This window comes from Oncorhynchus gorbuscha, linkage group LG06, assembly GCF_021184085.1.
Source record: "Oncorhynchus gorbuscha isolate QuinsamMale2020 ecotype Even-year linkage group LG06, OgorEven_v1.0, whole genome shotgun sequence".
Lineage (NCBI taxonomy): Eukaryota > Metazoa > Chordata > Actinopteri > Salmoniformes > Salmonidae > Oncorhynchus > Oncorhynchus gorbuscha.
The window spans coordinates 67,153,044-67,169,543 of record NC_060178.1 but is presented as its reverse complement, the minus strand read 5'-3'; the positions used below and the strand labels follow the sequence as shown (position 1 = coordinate 67,169,543).

The 16,500-nt window shown below is 45.3% G+C and overlaps 1 protein-coding gene across 2 annotated transcripts in view; it reads right to left on the bottom strand.

Annotated features, from left to right (window-relative positions):
• Positions 1 to 16,500, bottom strand: part of LOC124038254 (protocadherin-15-like) — a 275,775-nt gene that overhangs the window by 149,120 nt on the left and 110,155 nt on the right. For both annotated transcript variants that reach the window (XM_046353882.1, XM_046353881.1), the window contains exons 14-16: positions 16,249 to 16,442; positions 10,553 to 10,685; positions 826 to 905 (exon numbers count right to left, since the gene is read on the bottom strand). In XM_046353882.1, coding sequence (XP_046209838.1) covers positions 826 to 905; positions 10,553 to 10,685; positions 16,249 to 16,442 — 407 coding nt within the window. The remainder of the gene's footprint in view (positions 1 to 825; positions 906 to 10,552; positions 10,686 to 16,248; positions 16,443 to 16,500) is intronic.

Sequence of the window (16,500 nt, the reverse complement as noted above, 5' to 3'; positions counted from 1 at the left end):
TAAGGAGTCATTGGCATGAGGCGGTTTCGAAATGCAGCACTTCCTGATTGGATTTTTATCTGGGTTTCGCCTGTAACATCAGTTCTGTTGCACTCACAGACAATATCTTTGCAGTTTTGGAAATGTCAGAGTCTTTTCTATCCAAAGCTGTCAATTATATGCATAGTCGAGCATCTTTTCGAGACAAAATATCTTGTTTAAAACGGGAACGTTTTTTTATCCAAAAATGAAAATACTGCACCTAGAGTCGCAAGAGTATTTTCTATCCAAATCTACCAGTTATGTGTTATATGCATTTCATATCTTCTGGGCCCGAGTAGCGGGCCGTTTAATTTGGGCATGCTTTTCATCCAAAATTCAGAATGCTGCCCACTACCCTAGAGAGGTTAACAAGATGTTTCAAGATCTTTCATTAGCTGTATTGTACTTGTTAATGTGTGAAAGTTACATATCTTTAAAAAATATTTTTGAATTTCCCGCGTTGACTTCTCAGCGGAATGTTGGGCCCTAACCCACAACATAATCAATAGGCTTTCACTTCCTGGATTGATTTTCCTCGGGTTTTCGCCTGCCAAATCAGTTCTGTTATAACCACAGACATTATTGTAACAGTTTTAGAAACTTCAGAGTGTTTTCTAGCTAATAGTTCCATGCATATGCATATCCTAACTTCTGGGCCTGAGTAATAGGCCATCTACTTTGGGCACGTTTGTCATCCAAACTTCAAAATACTGCCCCCTACCCAAGAGAGGTTTAACAAAATGTGCACAGTCGTTACTCATACTAACCACTTTCATAATTCTCATTATCATCCATCCATCTTACGTTTTAGAGAGGTTGAAGACTTGCTGAATATCCCCACTCAAAATCTGGTACGTGATTGAGTCATTTTCTCTGTCTGTGGCCTATGAAAAACAACAAGAACAAAGGATAGAAATCAATGAATCTATTAAATCAATTCTGATAATCCATACAGGCTGGTTTAGTAATTGTTGTTTGCTAAACTCATGACCCAAACACTTCCATGATCTTTGCTTGAGTAATCACACTGCCCTCTCCTGACCTCCAGCGATCTAGTTGTGTGACCTTTGACCCCTGTTGTGTGTAGGGCTGTTGTGGTGAACGTATTACCGTCACAAGTCATGAAACCAGTCAAATTCCACATGACTGTTAACTTCTTGACGCTACCCATCCCTGTCGCGGGATCATTTTAGTCAGCAACCGCTGAATAACATAGCGCCACAGACAAATAATATTACAAAAATATATTCATATTCATGAAATCACAAGTGCAATATTGCAAAACACAGTTTAGCCTTCTGTTAAACCACCTGTTGTCTCAGATCTTGAAATTATGCTTTACGGCGAAAGCAATCCAAGCGTTTGTGTAAGTTTATTGATAGCCCAGCATAGCACTATGTACACTTAATATCAGGAAGCTTGCTCACGAAAATCAGAAAAGCAATCAAATTACCCGTTTACCTTTGATGATCTTCGGATGTTTTCACTCACGAGACTCCCAGTTACACAACAAATGTTCCTTTTGTTCCATAAAGATTATTTTTATACCCAAAATACCTCCGTTTGTTAGCCACGTTATGTTCAGAAATCCACAGGAAAGAGCGGTCACGACAACGCAGATGGAAATTCCAAATAGTCTCCATAATGTCCACAGAAACCTGTCAAACGTTTTTTATTATAATCATTCCTCAGGTTGTTTTTAAAATATATATTAGATAATATATCAACCGAGTGTGTAGGTTTTTCAATAACACTGGGTGGAACAATGGCCGCTTTACTCTGTAGCGCAAAACTCACTCTGAGATCCTCCAACGATCCACTTACGCAATGTGATATTTCACGCTAATTTTTCTAAATAAAAGCCTGAAACTATGTCTAAAGACTGGTGACACGTTAGGGAATCCATAAAAAAAATCAGGTTGATATCCCTTTAAATGGAGGATAGGCATGCATAAGAACAGAAGGGTTTCAAAATAAGAGGCACTTCCTGATTGGATTTTCCTCAGGGTTTCGCTTGCAATATCAGTTCTGTTATACTCACAGACAATATTTTGACAGTTTTGGAAACTTTAGAGTGTTTCCTATCCTAATCTGTCAATTATATGCATATTCTATCACCTGGTCTTGAGAAATAGGCTGTTTACATTGGAAACGTTATTTTTCCAAACGTAAAAATAGTGGCCCCTAGCTTCAAGAGCTTAAGTGATGGTAATTAGGTTTATCCAAGCTCTGATGCTGCTGCTGGTCATTAGTAGCTTACCAAACTTGCTAACTGCCTGGTACTTAGTACTCTATTGTCCCTATAATCACTCTGACATCAATGTAAATGTATTCTAAAATCGAATCAAGCAATTCAAGAGAGCCCATGAGCATTTCTATAGGCTATGCAATTGTGGGAGAAAACAGAGTGATGACCGCTAATAAAAGACGAGGAGCCCATCGCCTTTCCGTAGGCTAGTCCTACTATATTTATTTCTCAACTTTCCTACTAGTAAGCACATTACTTATAGTTACAACAGTAGTATAACCTACCTGGCTGGCATGAAAATAAACAACTGGGAAAAGGGTAACCCATTTGCCATTTAAGTGCATAGATGACATGTATTTTCTCCCGCTGCCCCTGTTTCGATATAGGTGCATGATAATCGTCCATTCTAAATCAAAACAAATGTCACACATATATAATTTAGTATTTGTAAAGACATTTTTAAATCAAGAACAGTTTCAAGTTTGAGGAAGGTCATTTTCACCATGAAAATGCATCTTTATAATGAAAGCATTACATGCATAACTGCATTTGTCGTCACTTTTGATTATGGTGTTTCCCGTTAATGGAAAATTCACCATTATAGCCGACTATCATGTGTGCATCACTGCACTTATAAAGTGAATAAATAGCCTAATAGTTTATCAAATATTTAAGCTATATGTTCTGATCTGTTGCGTCAGCCACATTGCATAAAAAAAATGTTTTTTTTTATGCTAGTGGTTGTATTAATTTGGGATCTATTGCATCCCACAACTGTCCCAGACTATGTTTGGAATATTTATTTCTCGCACAGAATAGAATAGGTTGACTTTTGTATTATGGGGGATGGTAGATTGACATAGGCTAATGCTTTTGCTGTTTGTTAGGCCTACTCATCTTGATAGCTGACAAAAAGTAAATGTGGACAGTTCTTCCAATATCTTCAATATGCACCTCGGAATTGGATAAGGACACACGCAGTTGCGTCCCCAATGTATCGGTTTTCACTTGTAGCCTGTGAGAAAGACCCGATCATCACCTGACGATCACCTGACGGAGAGCCATGTGAGGTATGTGAGGTCGCTTCGGATTGTACAGCACACTCAGGGAGAAGAGCACAACACACCACTCCAGGAATCAAAAGGTATGGATTTGTTTTATGGTGCATTAAGGCCACAATGGGGATGCCGTTGTGAAATTTGAGGCATTATCAAGTGCTTGTCAAATTGCGAATGAGAGACTATTGGAGTATATACAAGCCTGCGCAAAAAAACTAAGCAGAGCTCATGACGTTGTATTGATTAATGTAACGACTGCTTTTCATCAAATGATTAACTGTTTATAATTACATGATTCAATTAATCAGGAAGTTATTAACTCAGCAACCCGGTGCACCAAGGGAAAATGTGTTTTTATTGAGTTTCCATTTCCCAAATTACCTCAAAGAATATCAGAATATTGATTTTACAACAGTTCCTAATTAATCAATTTCCTCTACAGTCTCATCCTGAATGTCGCATAATCCGGGAATCTGCACAAACCCGAGTCCCACTGAGTGAGTCCGTACCTCACCACTTGAGTTGATTATTTATTTACGAACAAGCTAAAATGATAATATAAGATACACGTACACAAATACACAGTCTAAGCTATTGATTAGAAGTTAGTACAATGAAACAACATGACACGTGTTACACAAAATGAGGATTTAAAAAGTAGAGAGAAAGACAGACTGCACGAGAGACAAACACACTTGGATACATTTGTAAACTATAATTAGTTTAGCCTTAACACCTTGCCCCGGACTGCCATTCTTATGGGTCAGAATATAATGATTTAATTACTTGTCGAAGGTCTCTGATGGGGTGTCTCTTTGAGGACTGGGTTTGCCTTCTCCTCTGATAATGGCACTTCTTTGGTTTCTTTAGTTACCGGGTGTAAACACTCTGGTCCACACAATGTCAGTGTCCTTTCTCTTAGTGGTCTGTTTCCTCACCCTTGTTCTGAAAGGGGGTCTTCTGAGTACGGTCAGCCATGTAGCTTAGGGCACCAGCGTAGGAATGAAACCTGTGTAGACACACAAGTCCTTGGAAAGTGGTAACCGGGTGGTCCTGCTTGAAATCACCCTCTTAGACACAGCTACTCATCTGTAGCATAGAGTGTTAAAAGGTTCCTTTGTCTACTTCAACCTCGTGTTGCGTTTAGGGGTTGTGACTAACTCGGACCTTGGCTGCAGCGTGTGGTCACCTAGTCTGATATGTAAATTAAATACGTTCTCGGGGCGTCACTAATTATGAGGCAAGGTCTGGATTTTACTCAGATCCAATTTAGACAACTAACTTCACATCTCACCAAAAACATTCTCTTTGATCTGGACATTTTCCAAACAACGTACAGTATGCAAACATCACGTACATATTATGAAAACTCTTCAAATTACGATTTCATTATAACATCATTTAACTTTTAATAACATAACAAAAATGACATTCATTTTCAAAATCCATCTATCGTCATTACCATCATTTTGGCTGACAAAACATATTGTCCCAAAATCTTTAGTTATAGCATGTTACTGTGCTGAGGTAGGTTCTCCATAGGTCCATCATACACTCCATTCCTCCACACTGAGAGGACAAAGGGATTTTGTCTGCTGCCTTAAGAATTACAATGGGCGGGAGGTGTCATAAAACCCCCCACCTCCAACCCTCTCGATCTCTCCCCCGCTGGTGGGTGTGAGAGATGTCTCTGTAGGAGACATCTGTCCACGGTAACCCGAACCAACTTTTTTCAAAACTATCATTAGAGTCTCATCATGCAGCCTTGCAATATATTAAAAATCTAAACATATAGCCCAACGTGTCATGTTTGTCATTTATTGTCATGTCTTGTCCCTGTGCTCCCCATGCTATTCGTTTCCCTCTGCTGGTCTTGTTTGGTTCTATCCCTTCCCTCTCTCACTCTCTCGCTCTCTCTTCTCTCTGTCGTTCCGTTCCTGCTCCCAGCTGTTCCTATTCCCCTAATCATCATTTAGTCTTCCCACACCTGTTCCCGATCCTTTCCCCTGATTAGAGTCCCTATTTATTCCTTTGTGATCCGTTCCTGTTCCGTCGGTTCCTTGTATTGTATTCACCATGCCGTGATTGCGTTTCGCCCTGTCCTGTCGTGTTTTTGCCGTGATTGTGTATCACCCTGTCCTGTCGTGTTTTGTGCCTTCATCAGATGCTGCGTGTGAGCAGGTGTCTCAGTCGACTACGGCCTGCGCCTACCCGGCGACCTGCAGTCTGTGGCCGCTTCTCCAGTTGTTTCCCCTCTACAAGTCTAGAGGAATTCTGTTATTCCGTTTTGGACTTTAATAAACTCTGTTTCTGTTAAGTCGCTTTTGGGTCCTCTTTTACCTGCATGACAGAAGGAACCGACCTTGCTACTCCGGGCAGCCCACTGAGTGCCGCTCCTTTCTCACGCAGTGTGAGATTGTGTTCTCTCTCAACCCCACACATACTCTAGAGAGAGCTCGGGTTGCTTACGTCATTTCACTCCTTACTGGCCGGGCTCGAGAATGGGGCACAGCTATCTGGGAGGCAAGGGCTGATTGCTCTAACAGATTCCAGAACTTTAAAGAGGAGATGATTCGGGTTTTTGACCGTTCAGTTTTTGGTGGGGAGGCTTCTACCCTGGCTTCCTTATGCCAAGGTCGGTCCATAACGGATTATTCCATTGAGTTTCGCACTCTTGCTGCCTCTAACTGGAGGGACTCCACGCAGTGGTTAAGGATGAGATTCTCTCCCGGGAGGTTCCTTCAGATGTGGACTCTTTGATTGCTCTCGCCATCCGCATAGAACGACGGGTAGATCTTCGTCACCGGGCTCGTGGAAGAGAGCTCGCATCAACGGTGTTTCCCTGCTCCGCATCGCAACCATCTCCCTCCTCTGGCTTTGAGACTGAGCCCATGCAGCTGGGAGGGATTCGCATCTCAATAAGGAGAGGGAACGGAGGATCACCAACCGCCTGTGCCTCTATTGCGGAGTTGCTGGACATTTTGTTAATTCATGTCCAGTAAGAGGCCAAGCCCATCAGTAAGCGGAGGCTACTGGTGTACCTCAGGTCCCTTCATCTAGATCTTGTACTACTATGTCGGTCCATCTACGCTGGACCGGTTCGGGTGCTACATGCAGTGCTTTGATTGACTCTGGGGCTGAGGGTTGTTTCATGGACGAAGCATGGGCTCCCTTTCAGACCGTTAGACAGGCCTCGCCCATGTTTGCCTTAGATGGTAGTCATCTTCCCAGTATCAAATTTGAGACACTACCTTTAACTCTCACAGTATCTGGTAACCACAGTGAGACTATTTCTTTTTGATTTTCCGTTCACCGTTTACACCTGTTGTTTTGGGTCACCCCTGGCTTGTATGTCATAATCCTTCTATTAATTGGTCTAGTAATTCTATCCTATCCTGGAACGTTTCTTGTCATGTGAAGTGTTTAATGTCTGCCATCCCTCCCATTTCTTCTGTCCCTACTTCTCAGGAGGAACCTCGGGAGGAATATCATGATCTGCGCACGGTCTTCAGTCGGTCCCGGCTCCCTTCCTCCTCACCGGTCGTATGATTGTAGTATTGATCTCCTTCCCACCACTCCTCCTCGAGGTAGACTATACTCTCTGGGCTCCCGGTAAGGCTCTCGAGGATTATTTGTCTGTGTCTCTTGGCCCATAGTGCCTTCTTCTTCTCCGGCCGGGGCGGGGTTCTTTTTGTTAAAAAGAAGGACTCCTGCGCCCTCGTGGATTATCGAGGGCTGAATGACATAACGGTTAGGAATCGTTATCCGCTTCCCCTTATGTCATCAGCCTTCGAGATTCTGCAGGGAGCCAGGTGCTCCTTCGTAACGCTTACCATCTCGGCGCATCAGGAGGGGGACTCGTTAGGGCATTTTGAGTACTTCCCGTGCCAAAACGCCAGCTGTTTTTCGGCATTAGTTAATGATGTTCTAGAGACATGCTGAACATTTTTGTTTTTGTCTCCGATATCCTGATTTTTTCTCCGCCTCATGTTCAGCACGGCTGTTCTACAGCGCCTTTTAGAGAATTGTCTCTACGTAAAGGCTGAGAAGTGCTCTTTTCGTCTCCTCCGTTACCGGCCGTTATTTCCGCTGAAGGCATTCAGATGGATTCCGTTCCAAGCTGTCAGTGATTGGCCCGTTCCAAGGTCACGTGTCGAGCTTTTTAGGTTCGCTAATTTCTATCGGCTTTCATTCCGGTCAAGTTGCTGCCCCTCTCACAGCTCTTACTTCTGTCAAGACGTGTTTTAAGTGGTCGGTTCCGCCCAGGAGCTTTTGATCTTCTAAAAGAACGTTTTACGCTCCTATCCTCGTTACTCCTGCCTCTAGACAATTCATTGTCGGCTCGGAGCCATCCTATCCCAGCGCTTCCAGTCTGACGATAAGGTTCATCCTTGCGCTTATTTTTCTCATCGCCTATCGCCATCTGCTATGATGTGGGTAACCGTGAACTGCTCGCCATCCGCTTAGCCCTAGGCGAATCCAGTGCCTCCTTTTGTCGTTTGGACAGACCATAAGAACTCATCCGTTCTGCCAAACGACTTAATGCCCGTCAAGCTCGTTGGCTCGGCGTTTCGAGTTTGTGATTACCGTCCGGGTCGAACACCAAGCCTGATGCCTTATCCCGTCTGTTTAGTTCTTCTGTGCCTCTGATCCCGGGGATTCTTCCTTATGGGCGTGTTGTCGGGTTAACAGTCTGGGAATTGAAAGACAGGTTAAGCAAGCACTCACGCACACTGCGGCCGGCTCCTAGTAACCTCCTTTTCGTTCCTGTTTCCACTCGTCTGGCTGTTCTTCAGTGGGCTCACTCTGCCAAGTTAGCTGGTCATCCCGGTGTTCGAGGCACTCTTGCGTCTATTCGCCAGCGCTCCGACTCAGGAGCGTGCCTCGGGCCTTGTTCGCTCGCGCAGACTGTCGGGTAACTCCCTCCTGCCTCGGACCGGACCATGGTCTCACATTGCCTTAGACTTCATTACCGGTCTGCCTTTGTCTGCGGGGAAGACTGTGATTCTGACGGTTGTCTTCGATAGGTTCTCTAAGGCGGCACATTTCATTCCCCTCGCTAAACTTCCTTCCGCTAAGGAGACGGCCATTATTGAGAATGTATTCAGAATTCATGGCCTCCCGTTAGACGCCGTTTCAGACAGAGGCCCGCAATGCCAGTTTTGGAGGGAGTTCTGTCCGTCCGTCAGTCTCTCTTCCGGCTAACGGTCAAGCAGAGAGGGCCAATCAGACGATTGTCGCATGCCTACGGCCGGCCTTTCTTTCAGAAACCCTGCGTCTTGGGCAGAACAGCTCCCCTGGGCAGAATGCCTCACAATTCCCCTTCGTCTGCTAGGGTTATCCCGTTTCAGAGTAGTCTGGGTTACCAGCCTCCTCTGTTCTCATCCCAGCTTGCCGGTCCAGCGTTCCCTCCGCTCAGCGTTTGTCCAACGTTGTGAGCGCACCTGAGGAGGGTGAGGTCTGCACTTTGCCGTTACAGGGCACAGACGGTGAGAGCCCAAGGTATTGTTGCGGCCTCCACTCGCAACCTTCCTCTTACGACAGCTTCTCGTAAGTTGACTCCGTTCATTGGTCCGTTCCGTGTCTCCCAGGTCGGCAATCCTGTGCTGTGCGACTCGGCGTCCATCCTGTCTTCCATGTCTCCTGTGTTAAGCCCTTTCTTCGCACCCGTGCCTCCCGTCCTTGTCGAGCCATAAGATTATGGACATGCGTTCTCGGGGACAGGGATTGGGAGGGTTACGGTCCTGAGGAGAGGAGTTGGGTTCCGTCTCGGGACGTGCTGGACCGGCTCATCGATGATTTCCTCCGTTGCCGCCAGGATTCCTCCTCGAGTGCGCCAGGAGGCGCTCGGTTGGGGGTACCATGTTTGTCATTTATTGTCATGTCTTGTCCCTGTGCTCCCCATGCTATTCGTTTCCCTCTGCTGGTCTTGTTTGGTTCTATCCCTCTCTCTCCCCCTCCCTCTCTCACTCTCTCGCTCTTCTCTCTGTCGTTCCGTTCCTGCTCCCAGCTGTTCCTATTCCCTAATCATCATTTAGTCTTCCCACACCTGTTCCCGATCCTTTCCCCTGATTAGAGTCCCTATTTATTCCTTTGTGATCCGTTCCTGTTCCGTCGGTTCCTTGTATTGTATTCACCATGCCGGATTGCGTTTCGCCCTGTCCTGTCGTGTTTTTGCCGTGATTGTGTATCACCCTGTCCTGTCGTGTTTTGTGCCTTCATCAGATGCTGCGTGTGAGCAGGTGTCTCAGTCGACTACGGCCTGCGCCTACCCGAATGCAGTCTGTGGCCGCTTCTCCAGTTGTTTCCCCTCTACAAGTCTAGAGGAATTCTGTTATTCCGTTTTGGACTTTAATAAACTCTGTTTCTGTTAAGTCGCTTTTGGGTCCTCTTTTACCTGCATGACACAACGTTTGTAGAACAACTAAAGTTTACAAGACTCGGTTGGCTCGTCAGCCTCCCTTTCCTCAGCCGGCTCGTCAGGCTCCCGTGCCTCAGCCGGCTCGTCAGGCTCCCGTGCCTCAGCCGGCTCGACAGGCTCCCGTGCCTCAGCCGGCTCGACAGGCTCCCGTGCCTCAGCCGGCTCGACAGGCTCCCGTGCCTCAGCCGGCTCGACAGGTTCCCGTGCCTCAGCAGAAGCGATTGGCCCACTCCTGGTCCCGGACCATCCCTCTGGCCAGCGTCCTGCGGCTGGGGCCGCACGTCAGGGTAACCTGTCATCATTATTACGTGCACCAGTGCCTCATCAGACTCACCTGGACTCCATCACCTTCCTGATTACCTTCCCTACATCTGTCACTCCCTTTGGTTCTTTCCCTAGGTGTTATTGTTTGTGTTTCATGTCTGTACACTACTCATGTTCCTTGTATTGTTCCATGTTGCTTTATTTATTAAATATTCACTCCCTGTACTGCCCAACTCCCAGCGTAGACATTACAAAATGAAGCATATAAGAGTACCTATTTCTTTGTTAACTGCTCAACACAGAACAGCCGCATGTGCGCACTCCCTCAAATAATTTGGAGAAAATATTAATATTCTATTCAGCTTTGTTCAATTGTATTTTTCATGGTATAAAATAATGCCATGGAATTACATGCAAATCTTGTCTGCTAACTGAACTAGTGTAGCTCATAGCCATTTGGCATAGCCACCTCAGGACATCTTGGAGTATGCTATTCTGACAATTTTGTGACCGCCACAGCCCTAGTTGTGTGTCTCTCACCTGTAGGTTGAGCAGGATAGCTCCTATCCTCATGGCCTCGCTGACCTCTAGGTCATAGTTGAAGAGGGGGAAGCGTGGGGGGCTCTGATTGTTGGGGGGCAGCACCTTGATGTACACAGTGGTGATAGAACTCCTGTATGGTTTGAGAACAATATGAGAAGGGAAGGAAAGGTTATTTACAATATACAATAGATATGCAAACAATACAACATTTTTTGCACAGTTGCATTCACATGTAATAGTACAGTGGTGGTTCATCAGGGTGTTGGAAGTTGTCATGAGTTTCCTGGCTTCCCACAAGGACAACATGCTTAAAGAGGCTCAAAGAAGATAGGTGGATAAGTCAACTGGCAGTCTGCATGTGAAGAGTTTCGTTCCAAAACATTATATCCACCAATGTATCACATTTGTGTTTTTTCAACAGAAACGATTGCTTATGGTACCTTCATATGTGTGTAAATTATTACTGTTTTTAGATGTGGTTTAAAAAACGAGTTTTGTTGCAAAACGCAATATATCGATTGTTTAGCTGGAATGGAATGTTCGTGTCCTGTATATTTAACTGTGATATGTGGTTGTCACAACTTGCGATCTTAAGATGAATGGACAAAATGTAAGTCGCTCTGGGTAAGAACACCTGTTAAATGACTAAATTCTAAATATTTTACATACAGATCTCATATTACTACACTGATTAATAAAACTATATCTATCAAGTGATAGATTTCAAACAAATACACTTCTGTCATTGAACAACCCTTGCAATGATTAGGTGGATAAAAAACAAACCAATCTTTTTCATCAGTTGTCACGCCCTTGTCAAAGTATTTTGTGTTTTTCTTCATTTATTTGGTCAGGCCAGGGTGTGACATGGGTTTTTGTATGTGGTGTGTAGCTTAGTGGGATTGAAGCTTAATGGGGTGTTCTAGGAGAGTCTATGGCTGTCTGAAGTGGTTCTCAATCAGAGGCAGGTGTTTATCGTTGTCTCTGATTGGGAACCATATTTAGGCAGCCATATTCTTTGGTTGTATTGTGGGTGATTGTCCTGAGTTTCTTGAGGTCCTTGTGTGCTGTGTTAGTTGACACAAGTATAGGCTGTTTTCGGTTTTCGTTTATTGTTTTGTAGTGTTTGTGTTTATTCGTGTTTACGTTGTGTGATTAAACATGGATCGCAATATACACGCTGCAGTTTGGTCTGACTCTCCTTCACCATATGAAAACCGTGACAGAATCACCCACCCAACTCGGACCAAGCGGCGTGGTAAACAGCCGCGACGACAGCAGCAGCAGCAGCAACAACAGCGGCCAGCATCACAGGAGGAATGGACATGGGAGCAGAATCTGGACTACACAACTTGGGAGGAGATAGACAGGTGGGCGGTCGACCCAGGGAGAGTGCCGGAGCCCGCCTGGGATTCGATTGAGCAGTGCAAGGAGGGCTACAGGAGAATGATGTTGGCGAAGCCAGCACGGCAGTGCGACAGGTACGAGAGGCAGCCCCCAATTTTTTTTTTTTTGGGGGGGGACAGACGAGGTGTGGTACTAAGCCAGGTAGCAGACCTGAGCTCACGCCTCGTGCTTATTATAAGCAGCGCATTACTGGTCAGGCACCGTGTTATGCGGTTAAGCGCATGGAGTGGCGCCTAAGGTAGAGGTGCGTGTAGTAAGCACTAGATCTCCCCTGCTTACCAACATCCCGGTTCAACCTGTGCCTGCGCTCTGGAGGGTCCGGGCTAGAGTAGTTGTCCAGCCTGGGGAAGTGGTGCCAAGGTTGCGCACCGGAGCTCCAGTGCTCCCCCACAGCCCGGTCCTTCAGGCTCCTCCTAACACCAAGCCTCCTGAAGGTCTCCCCAGCCTGGTGGTTCCTGTGGCAGCCCCACGCACCAGGCTGTCTCTCTGTCTCCTCCCTGCCGGAGTCTCCCGCCTGTCCGGCGCTGCTGCCGGAGTCTCCCGCCTGTCCGGCGCTGCTGCCGGAGTCTCCCGCCTGTCCGGCGCTGCTGCCGGAGTCTCCCGCCTGTCCGGCGCTGCTGCCGGAGTCTCCCGCCTGTCCGGCGCTGCTGCCGGAGTCTCCCGCCTGTCCGGCGCTGCTGCCGGAGTCTCCCGCCTGTCCGGCGCTGCTGCCGGAGTCTCCCGCCTGTCCGGCGCTGCTGCCGGAGTCTCCCGCCTGTCCGGCGCTGCTGCCGGAGTCACCCGCCTGTCCGACGCTGCTGCTCCTCAGCCCAGAGGCGCCAGAGCCCCTCTGTCCTGAGCTTCCTTTCACTCCCGAGCTTCTTTTCAGTCCCGAGCTTCCCCTCAGTCCCGAGCTTCCCCTCAGTCCCGAGCTTCCCCTCAGTCCCGAGCTTCCCCTCAGTCCCGAGCTTCCCCTCAGTCCCGAGCTTCCCCTCAGTCCCGAGCTTCCCCTCAGTCCCGAGCTTCCCCTCAGTCCCGAGCTTCCCCTCAGTCCCGAGCTTCACCTCAGTCCCGAGCTTCACCTCAGTCCCGAGCTTCACCTCAGTCCCGAGCTTCACCTCAGTCCCGATCTGCTCCTCAGTCTAGTGGGGTTCTGGGTGAGGAATACTAGGCCATGGTTGGCGGCGAGTGTGGACTAAGACATTTACTGAGTGGGGTCCACGTCCCACGCCGGAGCCGCCACCATGGACAGACACCCACCCGGACCCTCCCTATTGATTTGAGGTGCGTTCGGGAGTCCGCACCTTAGGGGGGGGGTGCTGTCACGCCCTGGTCGAAGTATTTTGTGTTTTTCTTCATGTATTTGGTCAGGCCAGGGTGTGACATGGGTTTTTGTATGTGGTGTGTAGCTTAGTGGGATTGTAGCTTAGTGGGGTGTTCTAGGAGAGTCTATGGCTGTCTGAAGTGGTTCTCAGAGGCAGGTGTTTATCGTTGTCTCTGATTGGGAACCATATTTAGGCAGCCATATTCTTTGGTTGTATTGTGGGTGATTGTCCTGAGTTTCTTGAGGTCCTTGTGTGCTGTGTTAGTTGACACAAGTATAGGCTGTGTTTGTGTTTATTCGTGTTTATGTTGTGTGATTAAACATGGATCGCAATATACACGCTGCAGTTTGGTCCCACTCTCCTTCACCATATGAAAACCGTGACATAAGTTCTTTAACCTTTTACTGCAGTGGGCTTCATCAACGGTACACAGTCATTCTTGGTAGCCTTAAGTATACACATCACAAACATGGTTATGCCCTAATACAGACTATTTAAATAGTTTGCTGCTCACTTGCTTCTTGCCAAGAGGAATATGAAGCAACTATTAGAGGAACTACATCAAACCACTCACACCATTATTAACAATAGTTGCTTTGTGCTTTGCAAAAGTATTCATCCTTCTTGAGGTTTTTCCTATTTTGTTGCATTACAACCTGTCATTTAAATTGATTTAAAATTAGATGGACATACACAAAATAGTTTAAATTGGTTAAGTGCAAAAAAAAAAAAAAAAAAATTCAAAAGAAATAAATGGAAAAGTGGTGCGTGCATATATATTCACACCCTTTGATATGAAGCCCATAAACAAGATCTGGTGCAACCAATTACCTTCACAAGTCAATTTTTTTCAAAGTCCACCTGTGTGCAATCTAAGTGTCACACGATCTGTCACATGATCTCAGTATATATACACCTGTTCTCAAAGGCTCCAGAGTCTGCAACAACACTAAGCAAGGGGTACCACCAAGCAAGCGGCACCATGAAGACCAAGGAGTACAGATCAGGGTTGGGTTGTAAAAAAAATATCAGAAACTTTGAACATCCCACGGAGCACCATTAAATCCATTCTATTTTTTTTAACAGAATATGGCACCACAACAAACCTGGCAAGAGAGGGCCGCCCACCAAAACTCAGACCAGGCAAGGATGGCATTAATCAGAGAGGCAACAAAGACAACCATGAAGTAGCTGCAAAGCTCCATAGCAGAGATTGGAGTATCTGTCCATCGGATCACTTTAAGCTGTACACTCCAGATCTGGCCTTTACAGAAGAGTCGCCAGAAAAAAAGCCATTGATTAAAGAAACAAATAAGCAAAACATTTTGGTGTTTGCCAAAAGGCATGATGGAGACTCTCCAAACATATGGAAGAAAGTACTCTGATCAGATGAGACTAAAATTAAGCTTTATGGCAATCAAGAAAAAAGCTATGTCTGGTGCACACCTATCACCCCGAGAACACCATCCCCACAGTGGAGCATGGTGGTGGCATCATCATGCATCGGCAGGGACTGGTCAGAATTGAAGGAATTATCAATAGCACTAAATATAGAGAAATTATTGAGGGGAAACCTGTTTCAGTGTTCCAGAGATTTGAGACTGTGACAGAGGTTCACCTTCCAGCAGGACAACGACCCTAGGCATACTGCTAAAGCAACACTGGAATGGTTTAAGGGGAAACATTTATATGCCTTGGAATGGCCTAGTCAAAGCCCAGACCTCAATCCAATTGAGAATATGTGGCCTGACTTAAAGATTGCTGTACACCAGCAGAACCCAGCCAACTTGAAGGAGCTGGATAAGTTTTGCCTTGAAGTATAGGGAAAAATCTCAGTAGCTTGATGTGCCACGCTTATAGAGACATACCCCAAGAGAATTGCAGCTGTAATTGCTGCAAAATGTGTCTCTACAAAGTATTGACTTTGGTGGGGTGAATAGTTATGCACACTCAAGTTTTCCGTTTCTTGTCTTATTTCTTGTTTGTTTCACAAGAAAATATTTTGCATCTTTGAAGTGGTAGGCATGTTGTGTAAATCAAATGATACAACCCCCCCAAAAATCTATATTAATTCCAGGTTGTAAGGGTACAAAATAGGAAAAATGACAAGGGGGGTGAATACTTTCGCAAGCCACTGTAAACAGCTTGTCTCAATGCCCAGGTAAATCTGTCATCATACAGCCTCTTACCATTCAGATGGTAAAATGCTGTATGTGGATACAGCAATATGCACATGCATTCAATAAGGAGTACAATGATTCTATATGCATGAATTTAATAGACCTACAAGTAACTGCACAGTATGAATAAACAATCAAATGGAGCAGTGACGGAATGAGATGGATCAATAAATGTATGAAAGACAGAATGAATTAAGGAATAATTGAATACATGATTAAAGTGCAATATGCAGAAATCACTCAGTCATTTCCTGGTTGCTAAAATTCGAAATAGTTCGGCTAATTTCAGTTCATGTGACAAAACAAGCCATGCATAGTGTAAAGAATCATTGTACCATCTAAACCACTGTGAAAACTATTTTTAATAACCTAAAATATTGTATTTCCAGCTGTTTGAATCTGGTGTAAAAAAATACCAGTAAAAGATGCAAACATGAAACTTAAGAACGGGAAGAATAGAAATATCACATACAGAACAGATTTACTGCTTCTTAGACTTGCTTTAATGAGAATGACAGATCTATAAATTAGATTTATATGTGAATTTGTTTGGAGCCCCCAAAAAGTGACATATTGCAACTTTAACTGAATAAGTATGAAAAATGAAAAACTGAGTAAGAAACTGAGGTCATAATCAAGTTTTTACCTCCGACATAACCTAAATCATGCATGGATATTAATGAGGATATCCAAGGGATACAGTCCTTTTAATAAACACATTCATAAATTAAAGGTGTGATTGAGAAAATTAAAGGCTGAATGAACAAATAGATGAAAAGATGAATGGATTAAATGACTGTACCTTCTCTGGATATCTGGTGCATTGTCGGCAGCCTTCACTGTGAGGGCATAAGAATGACCCATGCTAAGAGCTGTCCTGGGTGCGATGGTGATTTGTCCAGTGTGGTTATTGATGATGAAATCCCCTTGTGCTCCGGCAAGTATCTCATAGGTCACCAGACCATTCAACCCATCATCAGCATCCAATGCTTTTAGCTGAGAGAGAGAGAGAGAGAGAGATGGAGTCTTTGAAAGAGGAAGAATTCAGTGTTTC